General features: G+C 43.4%; 1 protein-coding gene across 1 annotated transcript in view; it reads left to right on the top strand.

Moving 5' to 3' along the window:
- Window positions 1-16801, top strand: part of LOC137347227 (exostosin-1-like) — a 297713-nt gene that overhangs the window by 232431 nt on the left and 48481 nt on the right. Inside the window, exon 4 of the mRNA XM_068011474.1 lies at window positions 5666-5785. Coding sequence (XP_067867575.1) covers window positions 5666-5785 — 120 coding nt within the window. The remainder of the gene's footprint in view (window positions 1-5665; window positions 5786-16801) is intronic.

The following is a 16801-nucleotide window of genomic DNA, read 5'->3' as shown; positions in this document are numbered from 1 at the left end:
TGCGTTACAGAGCTGCTCGGGATGAACCCCGACAAAAACCACTGCATCTCCTTCCACACCTGCTTTGCAAACGCACATTCCAGAAGGAAGTGGACGACGCTGTCTTCCCCACCATAGCCACCTCGAGGGCAACATGCGGAGGTGGTAAGATTCTGGGCAGGAAGGATCTGACGGGGAGGGCTCTTCTCACCACCAGCCAAGCTACATCTTGGTGCTTGCTTAAATGTTCTGGTGATGAGGCATTCTGCCGAATAACTTTGGTAGTCTGCTCAGGGAACCATCCAACCAGATCCACCATCTCCTTATCCCGCAGGACCTTGAGGACATTCCATGCAGACCACTGCCTGATGGATTGGTGATCAAAGGTGTTTTTCTGCACAAAAGTTTCCACGAAAGATAGATAGTCCAACTGAATGGAGTGTTGCATGGCAATGTGGCCAGACCCATCCTTCACAACACCAGCGTCAGATAAAACCTCAGCACGTAGTGACACTTGGTGTTTGCATACTGGAGTTCTACGCATAGCTTGATGATGGCCATCAGGATGAGGGCGACATTGGGTACGGTTTTTCCCCTTTATTCAGAGGTATGCACATTGTGTCACTGCGAACACAGTCCATTTTCAATCTCCAGATGAAGAGGAAGATGGCTTGGGTGACTGCCACGGCGCGAGAGTGGGGTATGGGCCAGAACTGTGCCACATACAGTAACAAGTTGAGCGCCCCGCACCTGATGACCAGGTTCATATCCACAATGGAGAGAGAACGCTGTTCCCACAAGCCCAGTTTCAGTTTTACCAAGGCTACATGCTCCTTCTATGCTGACTGAGGTAGGAGTAATGCACTGTTAATTCAGTCCCACTACTCAACAGGTCACACCTACCAGAAAAATAGCCCAATTAATCACTTTATTTATCCCCAGAATAAAGCATGCCAAACCAGATTTCTTTAAACAACCAAATTAACTATTTATTAATAAACCAGGTTTTAACTGATAATGAGATGAATCTATATGTATGAAAATATTTTATAACTCCTTAATCTTCCTAAACCCCGTGCACACAGACATACATTCAATTACCAACGGTTACCCGGGGAAAATGGTTATATTGTGTTTAAGACAGTTTCTTAGAATAATAAAGTAACTGAGTAGTATCTTCTGGTGGGATTTTCCTGGATCGGTGAGGTATCCCAGAGTCAAATAGTCAGATGCCACTCGATATCTCTCCAGGTGAAATTAATGAACAGTCTATGATGGGTAGGCATTCAAGGTAGTTCATCTGCAGCAGGCATCACACAGATCTTTTAGCAACAGGTTGCAGCAACAGGGCTATTTAAATTTTAAAGTAGCAATCTAACAGTAGAAACATTGTTGAGAGTTCAGGAACTTCCAAAAACACAAAAATCAACAGGACTTACTGTTAGCAAAGGAGCCTTCTCCACAAAGCATAGCTATTACAGAACACACTCTTCAGGCAGGAATGCTTGATTGGAGGCATCAGCAACTTGCCCCACATGAAACAGATACTCCCTTTCTCCAAAGCAGTGTTTCTCCACTTTCTCTTTTCTTTGGGTCTCTTCCTCTCTCTTCAGGAAGGTCAAAACCTCACCTTAAATGTTGCACTTTTTTCCCTTGAAATGCAGAGCTTATTTTCAGCGAGAATATGCCTTTTCTCTGGTTCATCAGCAACTCACAGCTCAGCCACTGCTAGTTGTTCTGTCTCACTGCAGAACTGCAACTAACAGTTTTTTTCACAGGAGTCATAAGACCGCTGTAAACGTTTCTGGTTGCTTGGATACAAATTTACAGCCTGTACTCTTCAAACACCAAATGTCAACATTCAATGCACAGAAGGTCCTTTTTTCTCCTCAGTCTCAAAGACACGCAGCCCTTTTAGTTTAAAAAAAACTCTTATGACACTTCTAGTTTTTGGCGCACGCTCCGGCCTCTCTGAACCATATCCTCAGTACCTTTAGGTAGTCTGACCTGACGGTGAAGGGAACAAAGGATCGATCGGACCAGTTCCCAAAGAACATGGCCTCGCTCTTGCAGTGATTTACTTTGGCTCTCGAGGCCAGTTCGAACTGGTCATAAATGCTCATCAGTCGGTGAATGGACAGCGGATTCTGGCAGAAGATGGTGAGGCGTCCATGTACATGGAGGCTTTCACTTGTGTGCCTCTGCTGCCTGGGATTGTCACCCCGCTAATGCCTGCATCCTTCCTGATGGACTCCGCAAAAGGTTCAATGCAGCAAACAAACAAGACAGGGGAGAGAGGACAGACCTATCTGGCTCCAGATTTGATGGGAAAACTTTTCGATTCCCACCCATTGATTGAGTCTGGGCTTACTGATGTTTGTGTAGAGCAATTGGATCCAATTGCAGATTCCCTCCCCAACCCCCATTTTGGAGAGCACATCCATCATGTAGGTGTGCGATATCCTGTCAAAAGCTGAGGCGCCACTCTGGTGGGGAGTGGGGAGGAGGTATGTTTTTCAGTGCGGGAGCGGGGGGGAATGGGGTTAGAGGAACCTTATGTGTGGAGGGGATGGCGGGAAAGGCTGCACTTTAAACTTTGTGCAGTTTGTGAGGAGGAAGGTCAGATGGTAAATGTAAGTGTTCTTTTCGGAGGGAAAAGCAAATAGTTAAAGTAATTGTTATTGGGCGGGGGGAGGGAGAGGGGCAAAGAAAATGTATTTATTTAACTTTATTCAATATGCCTTTAAATATTTAAATAAGCCAGTAGGGCTGGCTGCCCTTTAAAAATAGTGTCAGTGCCTACGCACAGGCAGCTGACGCCATTGCTGGGGACGGACAGCCGGCCCTCTCCATGTGATCGGAGACGGTGGGTGCGGCCTGCTCCAGCTATTTAAATGAGCCACCACACTTGAGATTGTGGCAGCTCTTTGGCATGCAGCCCATCATAAAATCCAGCCCATTATTTCTACCAAATCCCCATCTGTCCACTCAGCAGTGACAATGAATGAATTTACTCCATTATTGTAACTTCTGAACCAACCTGGCCACTTCAGTCACCTGTATCCCTTTCCGTGACAAGTCCCTGTTGATATTGTCTATCCTGCACTTCCTTGGTTTTCCTGAGCTTCTTGCTGTATGTACCTCTTTGTGCAGGATCATGAAAGGAATTCTGGCCATTTCCATCTTGAAACATTTCAAGAAAGATGACTGCAATGGTTTGGCACTTTCTGTGCAGGCAGTGTTTCTTATCCAAACCGTGGCCTTATTTACATCATTCTTCATCCTTTACACCCTCCATACTCCCAGTATTCCTCGCAACCAATTTACCTCTGCTGTTAGTATCTTTTGCTCATCAAAATTTCTTGGGTTCCAACACTCAGATCCTTATGAGAAAAATTGACGAGCAAAACACTGTATTTCACCTAAATAAGAGCGAAATACTGCGGACACCAGACCTCTGAAATGAGAACAGAAAGTGCTGGAAATACTCAGCAGGTCTGGCAGCATCTGTGGAGAGAGAAACAGAGTTAACGTTTCAGGTTTGCGACCCTTCATCAGAACCTACCTACCTATTTCCCAACATTTAAAAAAAATTAAGGAGTTATCAAAGAGATGCTATCTTAGTTACTGGGCTGGGTGAGCAGTTCCAATAGTCTTGTGCCACATTCATCACATCATTCATCAATATTATGTTCAGAAGTGCAGTTGCATTTTTGAGATGCGGTAGCACATTTTGACACAAGTTGTGTCTGAGGGTTTGGCAAAACACAGTGAAAAAGGTTACATAGAATTACATTGAATATATAGCACAGAAACAGGCTAATCGGCATTAAATGCCCACGCTTGCCAACTACCTCAATCTCTTCAGGCATGCATTTAGTTGGCAGATGACTGCCTTTGTGTTACTTAGTTCAATGGCTGTCCTTGGTAACATATGCCATGAAATAACATATATCATATACCATGACTATCATAGACCATAACATATATCATATACCATGGCTACTATTCTTTGGACTAGACAGTTCCCTAACTTCCGCTCTTACTTCAAACCTCCACATTCTACACCCATGTTCCAAGTTATTCAGTTTTTCACCGGAGTGAAGTGTGCTTCATATACTGAGTGTGCTTCACTCCCACTTTGTGTTCTGGCCAGCAGCTGTTCATTAATGGAAGGACACCTTTCCTGTACTGAGGAACTGAAGATAGACGAGTTAATAATTGGAGCACCATTGAGTTGAAACTTTTAGTCAGTCTAACTATCCACAATTTCACAGTACACTACACACTTTCTTTATTCAATCACACGCTCTGACAGTTTGGACATTGCCATCCTTGTTTATTGTCATTGATTTCATCTGGTCATTATTGGTTAAAGATTTGTTCTTTGTTGCTTTCCCCTCTTCCCACAGTTTTCTCCCCACGTCTCTAAGGCTGTTGACATAAGCCAACTTCTGATGACTCACTCAATTGTCCATTCTTTATGTTCAAGTGCAGAGAGGCTGTGTGATTATAGGGCCTGAGCCCCATCCTGTTCTCTTCCCTGACATGCACATGTTTTCCAGCTGGGGACACTGAATAGTAAAATGTAGTAGTAGAAATCCTCGCCGATTTCCCCTCCCTCGTATGGGGCCAATAAGGTCAGTTGCAGTATCTCCATTAATACCTGAGCTGAGATCAGCTAACTCAGTGCAAACTAGGGAATAAATCCTGGGAACTTCTTGTCTAGTTCTGTTCCACACTAGGTAGCACCTCCACCTATTAGTGGCTCAGTGGGTAGCACATCCACCTCTGAAGTAGAAGGTTGTGGGTTCAAATCACACGCTGGAGACTTGAGCACAGAATCTGTGTTGACACTCCAGTGCAGTACTGAGGAAGTGCTGCACTGTCAGAGGTGGCGTCTTCCAGACAAGACCTTAGGCTGAAGTATAGTCTAAATTGGGCATCATCTTAATAGAAGGCAGCTCTCCATAACAAGTTGAAGCCACTCAATGGATTGTGCCCAACTATTATTAATTAAGAGCTGCATCCTTCAGGATGAATTTAATTCAATCTACTTTGACCAAACCTAGTTTTAATTGTAATTTCCATGAATTGCTGATTTATATTTTATATCAGAGGGTTGTGGGTGCTTCATCATTGCGTATGCTTAAAGCTGAGAGAGACAGAATTTTGGCCCTCAAAGAATCAAGGGATATGGGGAGTGGGTGGGAAAGTGAAGTTGAGGCAGAAGGTCAGCCATGATGGTAATGAATGGCAGAGCAGGCTTGAGGGGCCCCATGGTCTACTTCTGCTGCTATATCTTATGATCTTATGTGTATTATCTTCTGACCCAGACACCCATCTACTAACGGAAGAGATTTCTTCCAAATCTCATGGCAACACACGCCCTGTGTGTTGGGAGTGTCGCTGTAATTTGCATATCTTCAGCTGCTAGGAGTCAAAGACCTTTTCTGCCCCCGCATCCGGACCTCCTCCCCCCAGAGGCTAAGCCTTGCAGGATCAGGGACTACATGGCAAATTGTGGGATTAAACTTGTCGCTGTGGCGGAGGGTGCTGGTAATTAGCCTTCGCTGGGAGTCTACCAGCAGGCAAACAGTGGGAGGTGAGTGTTTTTACAAACTGTCTCTGAGCAGTACTTGATTGTGCTAGCTGGACTAAAAGCCTCTCCATTTCTACCTTATAGGTTCCATCAACAGTCAGGTCCATTGATAATGACAAAATCCTGGCATTCCGACAGCACACTCAGTTCTTGTGGGATGCTTATTTTTCTTCTGTAGAAAAGATTGTATCGACCACATTGGAGGTGAGTGAGATATCATTCGTCACCGATCTTTTATTTTTACTATCCTTCTTTGTCCTTAGGGGAACATTTTATGGGTAACATTATTTTAGTCAGCCTTGGCTCAATTGGTAGATTGGGTACTGAGCGTTGGTTTGTTGATGCCCAGTGTGTCAGTGAGTAGTAATGCCCCAACACACACACCATCACAGCCCCACCTCACTCATCTGTCGAATACTCTCCCATTGCTGATAAAGGGCCTGGTGCATGTCTCTGACCTGCTAACGTCACGATGAGTGATCTGGCGGTTTCACTATAATAAAGGGACTTGAAGTTGATTAAAGCCTTGCATTGCCGTGTGCTTTAATTAGCTTTCTGGCCCTGGTTCCAGTATTAAACATGCTGAGACTTTCATTACTGGCATAACACTGGTTTCCTGTAATTGTCAAACTGAGAAGAGGTTGGAGGTTTGACAGCTGAGCAAAGGCTTGAGATTGGACAGACTGACCTTTGTTAGAACACTTAGTTCATTTAGCCTGCTTGCTCTATCGTGTACACAAGACCCATTTATCAAACATAAGCAGGAGAATCAAATTTCCCGGGCTGGTTTCCGAGAAATATGCAGAATTTTGGAGAGAGTAATGAAGCTGTAACTTAAGAAAGTGATTTACATCATAAGATTACAGCCATTCACTCATTGCATAAAAATCCACTGTTGAATAACATACCCCAGTAACTCACAACATGCTGTTAAGTCAGAGCATAAGAGATAGGAGTAGAAGCAGGCTGTACGGCCCCTCAGGCCTTCCCGGCTACTCAATAAGATCATGGCTGATCTTCTACTTCAGCTCTACTTTCCTGTCCTATTCTCATGTTTCTAGACTCCTTTAGGGCAGGAATGTTATGCCATGCAATGCATGACGTATTGTTCTGCTGCTAAAATGGAGCTGTGCATAATCCAGTCGATCTGATTAAGGCCACAAAGTCTAATTTATATGAGTGGACACACTCTGAGGTCAGTTAGAGACTAATTGTTCCTCCGTTTAAGTTGCTCGATCAAATCTACCTTTGTCCTACTTGTACCTTAGAGTCAAATTTGTTTGATCGTTCCCTCGAAGCACCTTGGGATGTTTTACAATGTTAAATGAGTGATATATAAATGCAAGTTGTTGTTAAGTACTGGCAGCTCCTTATTTTAGCGTAGTGGTTCAGTGACTGGACTGGTAATCCAGAGGCCTGGGCTAATAACTCAGACATGAGTTCAAACCTCACAAACCTGGCAGTTTAAGAATTTCAATTCAGTTTAGAAAAATTTGGAATTTAAAGCTGGTATGGTACTGTTACGACCAGGTGAGAAAGGTGTCTCGGAGTCTTTTCAGCCTTCATCTGCTCTTATTGTAACAGGGTTTAAATTTTAAACATACTGTGTTTTGAGCTCCCCTTTGGTGAATCCTTGTTCACCACTTCCCAATTATAAGGCAAAGAAATGAGCATAAACAGGATTTCTTAAGTTTAAAGAAGAAAAGTGAAATCTATTAAAACTTAAGCTTCAACTCTAATTCAGTTAACGCCTACGGATACATGCCGCACCCCACGCTAGCATGCATATGCGATACACACATGCAAATAGAGACAGAAAAGAGCCGAAATAAAATAAAGTGAAAATGTTTGAGGTAATCTTTGAAGAGGGGTTTTAACAGTGCTTCGAGCTCACTGTAGTCCATGATTGTAGGTAGTCTTGCTTTTCGTTGGGGCCCAGTATTCTTCTTAAACCTTGTTCACTGTAGGAGACTTTTCTCTCTTGGGGTTCATGTTTTTTCAATGGGTCTTCAGTTCCATGAGAAAGAGATGGGAGCAGACAGGAGAGAGGTGTTCTCAGTCCAGGAGCTTTTCTGACTTCCAATTCTCTGTGGCAAGTTCAAATTCAAAAAGCCAACCGCCAGTTAGTCATGTGACTAAAGTGGTCTGACCACTTCTTCTGTGTATTGGGGAAGCAAGGACTGGGCCCCTTGTTCCAACACTGTCTGCCAGCATGCAAAGAAGGCCTTTCTGGCAAGGGGCCTGGCAATTCCTTGTGATAGGCTCTCTTTTCTTCCCAGCACAAATTTTAAGTTTTAATGTTCATGTGGCAAAATATGTGTCTCATTCTTGGCAGGTGGGGGGCTTGCCTGACAATACCAAAAGTGACTGATGAAGCTGTCAAATTGTTACCAAAACTAAACTGTCCTTTAGAGAAGGAAACTTGCTGTCCTTACCCCGGTCTGGCGTATATGTCACTCCAGTCCAACACCAACATGGTTGACTCTTAACTGCCCTTAGAAGTGACCTCGCAAACCCACTCAGTTTTGTCACCACCTACTCAGAGTGACTAGGGTTGGGCAAAGAATGGCAGCATTGCCTTGGATGCCCATTTTCTGAGAATGAATAATAGAGTCACAGAGTCATTACAGCACAGAAGGAGGCCATTCACCCATTGTGTTCATGCCAAAAGAAAAAATATCCCCAGCTCTTTCCCAAGAGCACAAGAACAAGCAGGAAATCATTAGCTTTCTTTCGCTCTCTTTAAGTTGCAATGTGCAAAGTTAAAATGTGACAGACCTGTCTCACTATGTTTACATATATACTAGGGAATCACCCATGACATCATTCAGCTCGAGTCAGATTATCCCAGTATGTTATCTATATACTGTATTATCAGGGCCACTGATTTATGACAATTGAATAGAAATGCGTGGAATTTTACAGCACAGAAACAGGGATTCAGCCCAAATGGGCTTTACTGGTATTTATCTCTTCACATAGGTCTCCTCCCTCCCAACTTCTTCTCACCTTATCAGCATATCCTTCTATTCTTTTTTCCCTCAGGTTTTTATCCAGCTTCCCCTTAAATATATCAATGGTATTTGCCTCAACTACTCCTTATAGTAGTGTGGTCCACATTCTGACCACGCTCTGGGTAAAGAAGTTTCTCCTGAAATCCTTAGTCAAATTGTGTTATTGTGTGAGTGCCAGTGATGCTTTCTGACTTGGAGTTCATGACGGTATGCATACTTGTACATAATGTGTTGACTGATAAGGAGAGATGGATTGTATAGTGTAATAGAGAATATATTGTGGTGTTGATATGTGTCAGGTGCAGTGAATAAATTGTGAGGCACTTTATGCGGCTTTTTGTCTGGCATTGAGACAAAAGAAGAATAAATATCCTTGTTTTGAGTAAATTGTTAGCTGTTCTATGAAAGTCTCTGTTTTTACCTGGTTGGTGTGGGACATTATCATACAGCTACATAATGGTTCAGTTAAATTTCTCCAATTAAATATTGGGAAGAACAAAGCTATTACCTTCTCTCCCTGCCACAAACCCTGTTCCCTAGCCACCAACTTTATCAATTCCACTGGCTACTGTCTGAGTCTGAACCAGACCATTCACAAACTTTGGCCCTAGTTGACTGTAAGCTGATCTGCTGACTCCATATCCTCACCATTAGCAAGACCGACACCGACAATATCGCCCGTCTCTGCCCCTGTCACAACTCATCTGCTTAAACCCTCATCCATGCCTTTGTCACCTTGAGGCTCAACTATTCCAAGGCTCTCCTGACAGGCCTCCCACCTTGCACCCTTTGTAAGCTTCAGCTCATCTGAAACTCTGCTGCTCATATCCTAGTTCACACCAAGTCCCGTTCAGCCATCACTCCTGTACTTGCTGACCTACAGTTTCTCCAAATCTGGTAATGCCTTAATTTTAAAATTCCCATCTTTGATTTCAAATACCTCCATGGCGTCATCTCATCTCTGGAACCTCCTCCAGCCCTACAACACTTCAACATTCCTGTGCTCCTCCAATTCTCAGAACCCCGTGCCCCTAGCCAAGCTGTTCCAGCTACAACACTGGCATCCACCTGACAATTTGGCAAGTTGCCCAGGTATGTCCTGTACACAAAAAGCAGTACAAATCCAATCCGGTCAATTACCACCCCTTCAGTCTACTCTTGACCATCAGCAAAGGGTTGGAAGGTGATGTTGACAGTGCTATTAAAAGGCATTAACTCAGCAATAACCTGATTAGTGATGCTCAATTTGGGTTCTGCCAGGGCCACTCAGCTCCTCACTTCATTACAGCCTTGGTCCAAACATGGACAAAAGAGCTGAATTCAAGAGGTGAGGTGAGAGTGACCGTCCTTGACATCAAGGCAGCCTTTGACGGAGTAAGGCATCAAGGAGCCCGAGCAAAAATGGAGTCAATGGGAATCAGGGGGAAAACTCTCCACTGGTTGGAGTCATCCCTAGCACAAAGGAAGATGGTTGTGGTTGTTGGATGTCAATAATCTCAGTCCCAGGACATTACTGCAGGAGTTCCTCAGAGTAGTGTCCTAGGCCCAACCATCTTCAGCTGCTTCATCAATGACCTTCCCTCCATCATTAGGTCAGAAGTGGGGATGTTTGCTGATGATTGCACAATGTTCAGCACCATTCGCGACTCCTCAGATACTGAACCAGCCCGTGTCCAGATGCAGCAAGACCTGGACAACATCCAGACTTGGGCTGAGAAGTGGCAAGTAACATTCGTGTCACACAAGTGCCAGGCAATAACCATCTCCAACAAGAGAGAATCCAACCATCTGCCCTTGATATTCAATGACATTACTATTGCTGAATCCCCCACTATCAACTTCCTGGGGGTTATCATTGACCATAAACTGAACTGAACCAGCCATACAAATACTGTGGCTGCAAGAACAGGCCAGAGACTGGGAATCCTGCAGCGAATAACTCACCTCCTGACTCCCCAAAGCCTGTACACCATCTACAAGCCACAAGTCAGGAGTATGATGGAATGCTCTCCACTTGCCTGTGTGAGTGCGGCTCCAACAACACTCAAGAAGCTCGACACCATCCAGAACAAAGTAACCCGCTTGATTGGCACCCCATCCACCGTTGACGCACAGTGGCATCAGTATATACCATCTACAAAAGATGCACTGCAGCAACTCACCCAGGCTCCTTTGACAGCACCTTCCAAAGCCACGACCTCTACCACGTAGAAGATTAAGGGCAGTAGATGCATGGGAACACGACCACCTGCAAGTGGCCCTCCAAGCACACACTAGCATGACTTGGAACTATATTGTCGTTCCTTCACTGTCGCTGGGTCAAAATCCTGGAACACCATTCATAACTGTTCTGTGGATGTACCTACACCACATTACAATGGTTCACGAAGGCAGCTCACCGCCACCTTCTCAAGGGCAATTAGGGATGGGCAATAAATGCTGGCCTAGCCAGCGATGCCCGCATCCTGTGAACAAATAAAAAAAATTCTGACTGCCTGCGAATCCCCATTTTTTATCACCTCACCATTAGCAGATGTGCCTTCAGCTAGTTCGACCCTAAGCTCTGGAATTCCCTCCCTAAGTCACTTCACCTCTCTACCACTCACTCCTCCTTTTAAGATGTTCTTTGAAACCTACCTTTTTGACCAAGCTTTTGCTCATCTGTCCTAGTATCCTCTTATGTGACTTTGTGTCAAATTTTGTTTGATAACACTCTGTGAAGCATCTTGGGACGTTTTACTATGTTAAAGCTTTATATAAATGTTAGTTGTTGTTTATTCATTGCTGGGGTGGATAAAGTAGAAAGGGGACATAATCCAGGCCTGCAAAATGTTGAGAGCCATTCATGATGCAAAATGTAACATCATATGAGCAGCTAGGGGCTAAATTAAAAAGCAGAACCATAAAGTTAATAATCTCTGGATTACTACCTGAGCCACGAGCAAATTGGCATAGGGTAAATAAGATCAGGGAGTTGAATGAGTGACTCAAAGATTGGTGTGGGAGAAGTGGGTTTCAATTCATGGGGCACTGGCACCAGTACTGGGGAAAGAGGGAGCTGTACCCTAAGGACGGTCTTCATCTGAACCATGTTGGGAGCAGTGTCCTGGCGAGTTGTATAACTAGGGCCATAGAGAAGGTTTTATACTAAATATTGGAGAGGGGGGAGGGTTCACATGAGGGGAGATTTAGAAAGGTAAAGAGAAAAGACAAGGCAATAGTGCAGGGTTGCAATACAATTAACGGTAGCCAGAGTGTGACAGGAAGGGCAGAGCATACAAACATAAGAGTGCAGCAGCAAATATGGTCGGAGTAGGGAAAAAGGGCTTTAAACTAACAGAGGTGGAGGAGGGTCTGGGTGAAGGGAGATTTAGAAATCCAGAGATAAAAGTTGAGGCAATAGAAAAGTATATTGATGTGGGTAAAGACATGCTGAGTGGGACAAGAATGGACAGAGAGTTTAATGGTAATAGCACATCAGAGAGTAAGGTCCATGCAGGGAAAAGTAGTAAAAAGATAAAATTGAAGTTATTTCATCTGAATGCACAGAGCATCTGCAATAGGATAGATGAATTAATGGCACAAACAGCGATAAATGGCTTAGATCTAATCGGCATTACAGAGACATGGTTACAAGGTGACCAAGGTAGGGAAATAAACATTCCAGGGTACATAATATTTCAAAAGACAGACAAAATGGAAAAGGAGGAGGATTAGTCCTGATAATAAAGGATGACATAAACACATTAGTGAGAAAGGACCTTGGCTCAGAAAATCAGGAAATAGAATGGGTGTAGATTAGGAATAGCAAGGGTCAGAAAACATTGGTGGGAGTAGCTTATAGCCTCCAGACAGTAGATATGCCATTGGACAGAGCATTAAACAAGAAATTATTGGACCTTGTACTAGTAATAGTTGTGGGGGTCTTTAATCTTCATATAGACTGGACCAATCAAATTGGCAAAGGTGGTCTGGAAGATGAGTTTGTAGAATGCTTTCATGACAGTTTTCTGGAGTGGAGCTAACTAGGGATAAAGCTATTTTAGGTCAAGTATTGTGCAATGAGCCACGGTTAATTAGTAATGTCATAGTAAAAGATCCACTGGCAAATAGTGACCATAATACAACTGGATTCCACATTAAGTTTGAAAAAAACGCAATCCAATCACAAACAAGAATCTTAAACTTAAACAAAGCCAATTATTTAGGTATGAGGGGGGAGCTGGCTACAACAAAAAGGTATGGCAGTAAATTAACAGTGGGAAACATTTAAAGAAATTTTTAAAGAAACAATTCAAAATGTTCAACAAAAATACATTTCATAGAAAAACAAAAACTCAGCAACAAAGATGTATCTTTCTTACTGGCTTACTAAGGAGGTTACGGATAATATTAGATTAAAAGAAAAGGCTTATAATGTTGCAAAAAGAGCACGGAGAGCGGGGAGAAGCTTCACTTCAAAAAGCGCACGGAGAGCAGGGAGAGGCTTCACTTCAAAAAGAGCATGCAGAGCGGGGAGAGGCTTCACTTCAAAAAGAGCGGGGAGAGGATTCACTTCAAAAAGAGCGCGGAGAGCAGGGAGAGGCTTCACTTCAAAAAGAGCGGGGAGAGATGGGAGAGGCTTCACTTCAAAAAGAGCGGGGAGAGGCTTCACTTCAAAAAGAGCGGGGAGAGGCTTCACTTCAAAAAGAGCGCAGGGAGCGGGGAGCGACTTCACTTCAAAAAGAGCGGGGAGATGCTCTCCTGTTTCCTGTTCTCTATCCGATCCAGTTCAGTGGAACAAGCCCGTTCAAAGAAAATCAAGAGTGACATGACAGGCAAGCAGGTTGGTGATTGGTTGGGGAAGAAGCTACCTGTTTGATGAGTATCTGGTTAGTGGTTAAGATCTATTGTTTTTCTAACGTTTAAAATGGTAACGGAACTAGTGGTAAGCTTAATAAAATATATAAAAAAGAAAAAGAAAATAAATAATTGAATAAAATAATTATGTAGTTAATTGAAACACATTAAGGATGGCAGGACAGGATGTGTGTCACAGCTGCAGCATGTGGGAGCTCCTAGATGCCAGTGTGATCCAGGACAAGCAAGTCTGCAGTGGCTCGAAGAGCTTTGGCTCAGAGTCATTGAACTGGAGGCCGAGTTGCAGACTCTGCGACACATCAGGGAGGGAGAAAGTTACCAGGAGGCAGCACAGCCCTTAGGATAGGGTCTTCTGATTTGGTCAGTGGTCAGGGACAGGAGAGTGTGGCTGTAGCTGAGGCAGGTAAGGGGACCCAGAGGGCAGGAGTGCAGGAGCTTCAGCCTTTGCGATTGTCCAGCAGGTTTGAGGTTCTTTCAGCTTGTTTGGATGAGAGTGGGGCTGCAGGGTGGATGAGCAACCTGACCATGGCACCGTGGTGCAGGAAGCCATTCAAGTGGAGGGAGAAAAAAGGAATGTAGTGGTATTACGTGACAGTACAGTTAGTGGGATTGACACTGTTCTCTGCAGCAAGAGCAAGAGTCCAGACGGCTGTGTTACCTGCCTGGTGCTGGGGTTCAGGACATTTGCTCAGGGCTGGAGAGGAACTTACAGTGGGAGGGGGAGGATCCAGTCGTCCATATAGATACCACCGACATAGGCAGGACAAGGAACGAGGTTCTGCATAGTCAGTATGAGGAATTAGGCACCAACTTAAGAAGCAGAACCTCAAAGGTAATAATCTCTGGATTATTACCTGAGCCACGTGCAAATTGGCATAGGGCAAATAAGATTAGAAAAATTAATGCATGGCTCAAAGACTGGTGTGGTAGAAGTGGGTTCCAGCTTGTGGGGCACTGGCACTAGTACTGGAGAAAGTGGTGGCTGTACCGTTGGGATGGTCTACACCAGAACCGTGCTGGGGCTGGTGTTCTAGCGAGCCGTATAACTAGGGAAGTGGAGAGGGTTTTAAAACTGAATAGTGGGGCAAGGGTTCAAATTTGGGAAGATATGGTAAATCAAGGAGTAGAGACAAGGCAAGAGAGAAAGGTATTAATATGGGAAATGATAAACAGACTGTGACAGGAAGGGACAGAGCATACAAATCTAAGAGTAAATCAACAGATAAGGCTACAGGTTACACAAATAATAAAAGGACAAAACTAAAGGCTGTGTATCTGAATGCACGTAACATTCGAAACAAAACAGATGAACTGAAAGCGCAAATAGAAATAAATAAGTACAATCTGATAGCCATTACAGAGACAATGCTGCAGGACGACAGATTGGGACCTGAATATTGAAGAATACATGGCATTTAGTAAGGACAGGAAGCTAGGAAAAGGTGGAGGGGTGGCTCTGTTAATTAATGATGGTATTAGTGCAATAGAGAGGGATGACCCAAGTTCAGGAAAACAGGATGTAGAAGCAGTTTGGGTAGAGATGAGAAATCATAAAGGCAAGAACTCACTTGTGGGAGTGGTGTACAGGCCGCCTAATGTTAATCACACTGTAGGACGGGGTACAAAAGAAGAAATAATGGCAGCTTGTCAGAAAGGTACTGCGATAATCATGGGGGATTTTAATCTACATATAGACTGGAAAAATCAGATGGGCAGAGGTAGCCTAGAAGAGGAGTACAAAGAATGCTTTTGGAATAATTTCTTGGAACAGTATGTTCTGGAGCCAACCAGAGAGCAGGCTATACTAGACCTGATATTGTGCAACGAGATAGGATTAGTTAATGACCTCATAGTTCAGGCGCCCCTCGGTAGCAGCATTCATAATATGATTGAATTTTACATTCAGTTTGAGGGAGAGAAGAGTGGGTCCAAGACCAGTATGTTAAACTTATTAAGAGCAATTATGAGGGCATGAAAGCAGAACTAGCTAAAGTAAACTGGCAAATTAAGTTAAAGGATAGGTCAATCGAGATGCAGTGGCAGATATTTAAGGGGATATTTCAAAATACACAGAATAGATATATTTCAATGAGAAAGAAAAATTCCAAGGGGGGGAACTTGCCATCCGTGGTTAACTAAACAATTAAATATAGTATCAAACTTTTTTTTAAAACATTTAATTACGCAAAGGTGGGAGGCAGGTCAGAAGGTTGGACAGAATATAAAAAACAGCAAAAATTGATGAAAAAATTGATGAAAAGATTGATAAGGAAGGTAACATTAGAGTATGAGAGAAAGCTAGCTAGAAATATACAGATAGTAAGATATCTAGCAGAACCTTCTCTAGATATTTAAAAAAGAAGAGTTAACAAAGTGAACGTTGGTCAAAGTGAAAGTGAGTCTGGGGAATTAATAATGGATAATAAGGAGATGGCAGATGAATTGAACAGATATCTTGCATCCGTCTTCACTATAGAGGATACAAGTAACATCCCAGAATTAGCTGTAAGTCAGGAAATGGAAAGGAGGGGGGATCTCAAGAAAATTACAATCACCAGGGGAAGTGATACTGAACAAATTGTTGGATCTGCGGGCTGACAAGTCCCCGGGTCCTGATGGACTTCATCCTAGAGTCTTAAAAGAAGTGGCTACTGAGATAGTTGATGCGTTAGTTTTAATTTTCCAAAATTCCCTAGATCCGGGGAAAGTTCCGCTAGACTGGAAAATAGCGAATGCAACTCCTTTTTTCAAAAAGGGAGGCAGACAGATAGCAGGAAACTACAGGTCAGTTAGCTTAACGTCTGTCTTAGGGAAAATGTTAGAAGCTATTATTAAAGACGCTATAGCAGAGCACTTAGAAAAATTGAAGGTAATCAGGCAGAGTCAACATGGTTTTGTGAAAGGAAAATCATGTTTAACCTATTTATTGGAGTTCTTTGAGGGAGTTACATGTGCTGTGGATGAAGGGGAACCGGTGGATGTATTGTACTTAGATTTCCAGAAGGCATTTGATAAGGTACTGCATCAAACGTTATTGCAAAAAATAAAAGCTCATGGTGTAGGGGGTAACATATTAGCATGGATAGAAGATTTGCTAGCTAACAGGAAACAGAGAGTAGGCATAAATGGGTCATTTTCTGGTTGGCAAGATGTAACGATTGGTATGCCACAGGGATCTGTGCTGGGGCCTCAACTTTTTACAATTTATATAAATGACTTAGATGAAGGGACCAAAGCTATGGTTGCTAAATTTGCTGATGACGCAAAAATAGGAAGGAAAGTAGGTTGTGAAAAGGACATAAGGAGGCTACAAAGGGATATCGATAGGTTAAGTGAGTGGGCAAAA

This window comes from Heterodontus francisci, chromosome 31 (assembly GCF_036365525.1).
Source record: "Heterodontus francisci isolate sHetFra1 chromosome 31, sHetFra1.hap1, whole genome shotgun sequence".
NCBI lineage: Eukaryota > Metazoa > Chordata > Chondrichthyes > Heterodontiformes > Heterodontidae > Heterodontus > Heterodontus francisci.
The sequence above is the reverse complement of the archived record's forward strand: the minus strand, read 5'-3'. Positions and strand labels throughout refer to the sequence as shown.